Source organism: Chiloscyllium plagiosum, unplaced genomic scaffold (genome assembly GCF_037043375.1).
Source record: "Chiloscyllium plagiosum isolate Xiang-an unplaced genomic scaffold, Cpla_swu_hap1 HiC_scaffold_53X, whole genome shotgun sequence".
Taxonomy (NCBI): domain Eukaryota; kingdom Metazoa; phylum Chordata; class Chondrichthyes; order Orectolobiformes; family Hemiscylliidae; genus Chiloscyllium; species Chiloscyllium plagiosum.
Window position 1 is genome coordinate 27857872 of NW_028270191.1, and position 7821 is coordinate 27865692.

The 7821-nt window shown below is 61.0% G+C and overlaps 1 protein-coding gene across 1 annotated transcript in view; it reads left to right on the top strand.

The window, feature by feature from the left end:
• Positions 1-6714, top strand: part of LOC148134714 (uncharacterized) — a 31011-nt gene extending 24297 nt beyond the window's left edge. Inside the window, exons 5-6 of the mRNA XM_087985480.1 lie at positions 4497-4697; positions 6109-6714. Of these exons, the coding sequence (XP_087841606.1) occupies positions 4497-4697; positions 6109-6714 (807 nt within the window). The remainder of the gene's footprint in view (positions 1-4496; positions 4698-6108) is intronic.
• Positions 6715-7821: the final 1107 nt, after the last annotated feature.

Sequence of the window (7821 nt, forward strand, 5' to 3'; positions counted from 1 at the left end):
GACGGAGGGAGGGAGAGGGAGACGGAGGGAGGGAGAGGGAGAGAGCGAGGGAGGGAGAGGGAGACGGAGGGAGGGAGAGGGAGAGAGCGAGGGAGGGAGAGGGAGATGGAGGGAGGGAGAGGGAGACGGAGGGAGGGAGAGAGAGAGAGCGAGGGAGGGAGAGGGAGGGAGAGGGAGAGGGAGATGGAGGGAGGGAGAGGGAGACGGAGGGAGGGAGAGGGAGAGAGCAAGGGAGGGAGAGGGAGACGGAGGGAGGCAAAGAGAGAGGGAGCGAGGGAGGGAGAGCGCGAGGGAGGGAGAGGGAGACGGAGGGAGGGAGCGAGTGAGCGAGAGAAAAGGAGAAGGAGGGGGAGAAAGAGAGAGAGTGGGAGACGGAGAGAGGGAGACGGAGGGAGGGAGAGAGAGAGAGGGAGGGAGGGTGACAGAAGGAGGGAGAATAGAGAGACAGAGAGAGGAAGATATGGAGGGAGAGAGGGAGAGGGAGGGAGAAACGGAGTGAGAGGGAGATGAGGAGAGAGAGATGGAGAAAGAGGGAGGGACATGGAGAGAGAAAGGGAAAAGGAGGGGAGAAAGAGAGAGAGAGAGGGGGAGATGGAGAGAGGGAGAAGGAGGGAGGGAGAGGGAGAGAAGAAATGGAGAAGGAGTGGAGAAAGAGAGGGGGTGGAAATGGAGAGAAGGAGACGGAGGAGGGATAGAGAGAAATGGAGAAGTCGGGGAGAAAGAGAGAGAGAGGGAGATGGAGAGAGAGAGAGACGAAAGAGCTTGAGAGAGTGAGTGAGGGAGGGAGATGGGAGGAGGGAGGGGGCGAGGGTGAGAGAGAGAAATGGAGAAAGGGGGGGAAGAAAGAAAGAGAGAGGGAGATGAAGAGAGGGAGACGGAAGGAGGGAGAGAGAGAGAGGGAGGAAGGGTGACAGACGAGAGAGAAATAGAGAGACAGAGAGAGACAGAAAGATGTGGAGGGAGGGAGGGAGGGAGAGAGTGAGAGGGGGAGATGAGAGGAGAGAGAGAGAGAGAGATGGAGGAAGAGGGAGGGACATGGAGAGAGAAAGGGAGATGAGGAGTGGCAGATAGAATGAGGGAAAGAGAGAGAGAGATGGAGAAAAAGGGAGGGAGACTGAGGGAGGGAGATGAGGAGTGGGAGGTGGAGGGAGAGGGAGAGAGGGGAAAGGAGACAGATAGGAGAGAGGGAGAGACACAGGGGGATTAGCAGAGAGGGGGTGGGATGGAGCGAGGGAGACAGAGAGAGGGAGGGAGATGGAGAAAGGGAGGGAAACAGAGAGGGAGACGGAGAGAGGGAGGGAGATGGAGAGAGGGAGATGGAGAGAGGGAGGGAGATGGAGAGAGGGAGGGAGATGGAGAGAGGGAGACAGAGAGATGGAAGGAGGGAGACGGAGAGAAGGAGGGAGACGGAGAGAGGGAGGGAGATGGAGAGAGGGAGACAGAGAGAGGGAGGGAGATGGAGAGAGGGAAACAGAGAGAGAGAGGGAGATGGAGAGAGGGAGACAGAGAGATGGAGGGAGATGGAGAGAGGGAGACAGAGAGAGGGAGGGATACAGAGAGAGGGAGGGAGATGGAGAGAGGGAGACAGAGAGAGGGAGGGAGACAGAGGGAGGGACATGGAGAGAGGTAGACAGAGAGATGGAGGGAGATGGAGAGAGGGAGACAGAGAGAGAGAGGGAGATGGAGAGAGGGAGAAAGAGAGGGGGAGGGAGATGGAGAGAGGGAGACAGAGAGAGGGAGGGAGATGGAGAGAGGGAGACAGAGAGATGGAGGGAGATGGAGAGAGGGAGACAGAGAGATGGAGGGAGATGGAGAGAGGGAGACAGAGAGGGGGTGGGAGATGGAGAGAGGGAGACAGAGAGAGGGAGGGAGATGGAGAGAGGGAGACAGAGAGAGGGAGGGAGATGGAGAGAGGGAGACAGAGAGATGAAGGGAGGGAGACAGAGAGAGGGAGGGAAGATGGAGAGAGGGAGACAGAGAGAGGGAGGGAGATGGAGAGACAGAGAGAGGGAGGGAGATGGAGAGAGGGAGACAGAGAGAGGGAGGGAGATGGAGAGAGGGAGACAGAGAGAGGGGGAGGGAGATGGAGAGAGGGAGACAGAGAGAGGGAGGGAGAGGGAGGGAGATGGAGAGAGGGAGACAGAGAGTGGGAGGGAGATGGAGAGAGAGAGACAGAGAGAGGGGGAGGGAGATGGAGAGAGGGAGACAGAGAGATGGAGGGAGGGAGACAGAGAGAGGGAGACAGAGAGATGGAGAGAGGGAGACAGAGAGAGGGAGGGAGATGGAGAGAGGGAGACAGAGAGAGGGAGGGAGATGGAGAGAGGGAGACAGAGAGAGGGAGACGGAGAGATGAAGGGAGGGAGACAGAGAGAGGGAGGGAAGATGGAGAGAGGGAGACTGAGAGAGGGAGGGAGATGGAGAGATGGAGAGACAGAGAGAGGGAGGGAGATGGAGAGAGGGAGACAGAGAGAGGGAGGGAGATGGAGAGAGGGAGACAGAGAGAGGGGGAGGGAGATGGAGAGAGGGAGACAGAGAGAGGGAGGGAGATGGAGGGGGAGACAGAGAGAGGGAGGGAGAGGGAGGAGATGGAGAGAGGGAGACAGAGAGAGGGAGGAGATGGAGAGAGAGAGAGAGACAGAGAGAGGGAGGGAGATGGAGAGAGGGAGTCAGAGAGATGGAGGGAGGGAGACAGAGAGAGGGAGACAGAGAGAGGGAGGGAGAGGGAGAGAGGGAGACAGAGAGAGGGGGAGGGAGATGGAGAGAGGGAGACAGAGAGAGGGAGGGAAATGGAGAGAGGGAGACAGAGAGATGGAGGGAGGGAGACAGAGAGAGGGAGACAGAGAGATGGAGGGAGGGAGACAGAGAGAGGGAGACAGAGAGATGGAGGGAGGGAGACAGAGAGAGGGAGACAGAGAGATGGAGGGAGGGAGACAGAGAGAGGGAGACAGAGAGATGGAGGGAGGGAGACAGAGAGAGGGAGACAGAGAGGGAGGGAGGGAGACAGAGAGATGGAGGGAGGGAGACAGAGAGAGGGAGACAGAGAGAGGGAGGGAGGGAGACAGAGAGAGGGAGACAGAGAGATGGAGGGAGGGAGACAGAGAAAGGGAGACAGAGAGATGGAGGGAGGGAGACAGAGAGAGGGAGACAGAGAGAGGGAGGGAGGGAGACAGAGAGATGGAGGGAGGGAGACAGAGAGAGGGAGACAGAGAGAGGGAGGGAGGGAGACAGAGAGAGGGAGACAGAGAGATGGAGGGAGGGAGACAGAGAGAGGGAGACAGAGAGAGGGAGACAGAGAGAGGGAGGGAGGGAGACAGAGAGAGGGAGACAGAGAGATGGAGAGAGGGAGACAGAGAGAGGGAGGGAGATGGAGAGAGAGAGAGAGACAGAGAGAGGGAGGGAGATGGAGAGAGGGAGTCAGAGAGATGGAGGGAGGGAGACAGAGAGAGGGAGACAGAAAGATGGAGAGAGGGAGACAGAGAGAGGGAGGGAGATGGAGAGAGGGAGACAGAGAGAGGGAGACAGAGAGAGGGAGGGAGAGGGAGAGAGGGAGACAGAGAGAGGGGGAGGGAGATGGAGAGAGGGAGACAGAGAGAGGGAGGGAAATGGAGAGAGGGAGACAGAGAGATGGAGGGAGGGAGACAGAGAGAGGGAGACAGAGAGATGGAGGGAGGGAGACAGAGAGAGGGAGACAGAGAGATGGAGGGAGGGAGACAGAGAGAGGGAGACAGAGATGGAGGGAGGGAGACAGAGAGAGGGAGACAGAGAGATGGAGGGAGGGAGACAGAGAGAGGGAGACAGAGAGAGGGAGGGAGGGAGACAGAGAGATGGAGGGAGGGAGACAGAGAGAGGGAGGGAGGGAGACAGAGAGAGGGAGACAGAGAGATGGAGGGAGGGAGACAGAGAAAGGGAGACAGAGAGATGGAGGGAGGGAGACAGAGAGAGGGAGACAGAGAGAGGGAGGGAGGGAGACAGAGAGATGGAGGGAGGGAGACAGAGAGAGGGAGACAGAGAGAGGGAGGGAGGGAGACAGAGAGAGGGAGACAGAGAGATGGAGGGAGGGAGACAGAGAGAGGGAGACAGAGAGAGGGAGGGAGGGAGACAGAGAGAGGGAGACAGAGAGAGGGAGGGAGGGAGACAGAGAGAGGGAGACAGAGAGATGGAGGGAGGGAGACAGAGAGAGGGAGACAGAGAGATGGAGGGAGGGAGACAGAGAGAGGGAGACAGAGAGAGGGAGGGAGGGAGACAGAGAGAGGGAGACAGAGAGAGGGAGGGAGGGAGACAGAGAGAGGGAGACAGAGAGATGGAGGGAGGGAGACAGAGAGAGGGAGGGAGGGAGATGGAGGGAGGGAGACAGAGAGAGGGAGGGAGGGAGATGGAGGGAGGGAGACAGAGAGAGGGAGGGAGGGAGTCAGTGGGAGTCAGTGCAGCGCGTCTTTGTTGGAGGGGGTGGTGTCGCTGTGAACTCTGAGACAGATCTCTGTTCGGTCCCCTGACAGGATCAGCTCGCCCAGTCCGAACAGGCTCGGAGCGACCTGGAGAAACGGCTGGAGGAGACTGAGAGGCAGAGCCGGGAACTGGGAGCACGGATACAGGAGCTGGAGACACAGGGAGGGGAGAGGGAGAGGGAGAGGGAGGTCCAGGAGCTGAGGACGCGGATACTGGAACTGGAGACACAGCGAGGGAGACTGAGAGGGAGAGCCGGGAACTGGGAGCACGGATACAGGAGCTGGAGACACGGCGAGGGGAGAGGGAGAGGGAGAGGGAGGTCCAGGAGCTGAGGACGCGGATACTGGAACTGGAGACACAGCGAGGGGAGACTGAGAGGGAGAGCCGGGAACTGGGAGCACGGATACAGGAGCTGGAGACACGGCGAGGGGAGTGGGAGAGGGAGAGGGAGAGGGAGGGGGAGAGGGAGAGGGAGAGGGAGAACCAGGAGCTGAGAGCGCGGATACTGGAGCTGGAGACACAGCGAGGGGAGAGGGAGAGGGAGAGGGAGAGGAAGAGGGAGAGGGAGAGGGAGAGGGAGAGGGAGGAGCGGGAGCTGGAGACACAGCGAGGGGAGAGGGAGAGGGAGAGGGAGAGGGAGGGGGAGAGGGAGAGGGAGAGGGAGAACCAGGAGCTGAGAGCGCAGATACTGGAGCTGGAGACACAGCGAGGGGAGTGGGAGAGGGAGAGGGAGGGGGAGAGGGAGAGGGAGAGGGAGAGGGAGAGGAGAGGAGGGAGGGGGAGAGGGAGAGCCGGGAACTGGGAGCACGGATACAGGAGCTGGAGACACAGCGAGGGAGAGGGAGAGGGAGAGGGAGACTGAGAGGGAGAACCAGGAGCTGAGGACGCGGATACAAGAGCTGGAGTCACAGCGAGGGGAGAGGGAGAGGGAGAGGGAGAGGGAGGGGGACAGGGAGAGGGAGAGGGAGGGGGAGAACCAGGAGCTGAGGACACGGATACAGGAGCTGGGGATACAGCGAGGGGAGAGAGAGAGGGAGAGGGAGAGGGAGAGGGAGGGGGACAGGGAGAGGGAGAGGGAGAGGGAGAACCAGGAGCTGAGGACGCAGATACTGGAGCTGGAGACGCGGCGAGGGGAGTGGGAGAGGGAGAACCAGGAGCTGAGGACGCAGATACTGGAGCTGGGGATACAGCGAGGGGAGAGGGAGAGGGAGAACCAGGAGCTGAGGACGCGGATACTGGAGCTGGAGACACAGCGAGGGGAGAGGGAGAGGGAGAACCAGGAGCTGAGGACGCGGATACTGGAGCTGGAGACACAGCGAGGGGAGAGGGAGAGGGAGAACCAGGAGCTGAGGACGCGGATACTGGAGCTGGAGTCACAGCGAGGGGAGACTGAGAGAGAGAGGGAGAGGGAGGGGGAGAGGGAGAGGGAGAGGGAGAGGAGAGGAGAACCAGGAGCTGAGGACGCAGATACTGGAGCTGGGGATACAGCGAGGGGAGAGGGAGAGGGAGAACCAGGAGCTGAGGACGCGGATACTGGAGCTGGAGTCACAGCGAGGGGAGACTGAGAGAGAGAGGGAGAGGGAGGGGGAGAGGGAGAGGGAGAGGGAGAGGGAGAGGGAGAACCAGGAGCTGAGGACGCAGATACTGGAGCTGGGGATACAGCGAGGGGAGACTGAGAGGGAGAACCAGGAGCTGAGGACGCAGATACTGGAGCTGGGGATACAGCGAGGGGAGTGGGAGAGGGAGAACCAGGAGCTGAGGACGCAGATACTGGAGCTGGAGTCACAGCGAGGGGAGAGGGAGAGGGAGAACCAGGAGCTGAGGACGCGGATACTGGAGCTGGAGACACAGCGAGGGGAGAGGGAGAGGGAGAACCAGGAGCTGAGGACGCAGATACTGGAGCTGGGGATACAGCGAGGGGAGTGGGAGAGGGAGAACCAGGAGCTGAGGACGCAGATACTGGAGCTGGGGATACAGCGAGGGGAGTGGGAGAGGGAGAACCAGGAGCTGAGAGCGCAGATACAGGAGCTGGAGTCACAGCGAGGGGAGACTGAGAGAGAGAACCAGGAGCTGAGGACGCGGATACAGGAACTGGAGACACAGCGAGGGGAGACTGAGAGGGAGAACCAGGAGCTGAGGACGCGGATACTGGAGCTGGAGACACAGCGAGGGGAGGCTGAGAGGGAGCAGACGCGGCTGGCCGAGCAGTGCCAGGTGAGAGTCCAAGTTCCGGGCGACGGCCGAAAGCAAGAAATTGTGGTCGGGTGAGCTCCGAGCTGGGAGAGTGCGGAGCTGGAAAAGCCCAGCTAGTCGGGACAGCACTCCGAGGGGAGGGAGAGACCCTGATCAGGGGCTCAAGCCCAAAACGTCGATTACTTTCCAGCGACACGCCCCTGGGCGGCCTACATTTGTATAGCTGTCGGTGGCAGCACTGGGGGAGGGGCAGTGGGTCCAGCTGGGGGAGGGGGAGAGACGGAGGAGGAGAGAGAGAGAGAGAGAGAGAGAGAAAGGGAGAGGGAACGGGGAGAGAGGGAGAGGGAACGGGGAGAGAGGGAGAGGGAATGGAGAGAGAGGGAGAGGGAGGGGGAGAGAGGGAGAGGGAGAGGGAACGGGGAGAGAGGGAGAGGGAGGGGGAGAGAGGGAGAGGGAGGGAGAGAGAGGGGGAGAGAGGGAGAGGGAGGGGGAGAGGGAGAAGGAACGGGGGAGAGAGGGAGAGGGAACGGGGAGAGAGAGGGAGAGGGAATGGGAGAGAGAGGGAGAAGGAGGGGGTGAGACGGAGGAGAGGGAGAGGAGAGAAAGGGAGAGGGAGGGGAGAGAGGGAGAGGGAACGGGGAGAGAGGGAGAGGGAACGGGGAGAGAGGGGAGAGAGGGAGGGGGAGAGAGGGAGAGGGAACGGGGAGAGAGGGAGAGGGAGGGGGAGAGAGGGAGAGGGAACGGGGAAGAGGAGGGAGCGGGAGAGAGGGAGAGGGAACGGGGAGAGAGGGAGAGGGAACGGGGAGAGAGGGAGGAGAGAGAGGAGGGAGAGAGGGAGAGGGAACGGGAGAGAGGAGAGGAGAGGGAGAGGGAGAGAGGGAGAGAGGGAGAGGGAAAGGAGAGAGGGAGAGGAGGGGAGAGAAGGGAGAGGGAGGGAAGAGAGGGAGAGGAGAGAAGGAGAGAGAGGGGGAGAGAGAGGGAGGGAGAGTGAGAGGGAGGGGAGAGAGGGAGAGGGAGAAGAGGAGAGTGAGGAGGAGAGGAGAGAGGGAGAAGAGAGGGAGGGGAGAGGGAGAGGAGGGGAGAGAGAGGAGAGAGAGGGTGGGGGAGATGGAGAGGGAGGGGAGAGGGAGGGAGAGAGAGGGAGGGGAGAGGAGAGGGAACGTGGAGAGAGGGAGAGGGAGA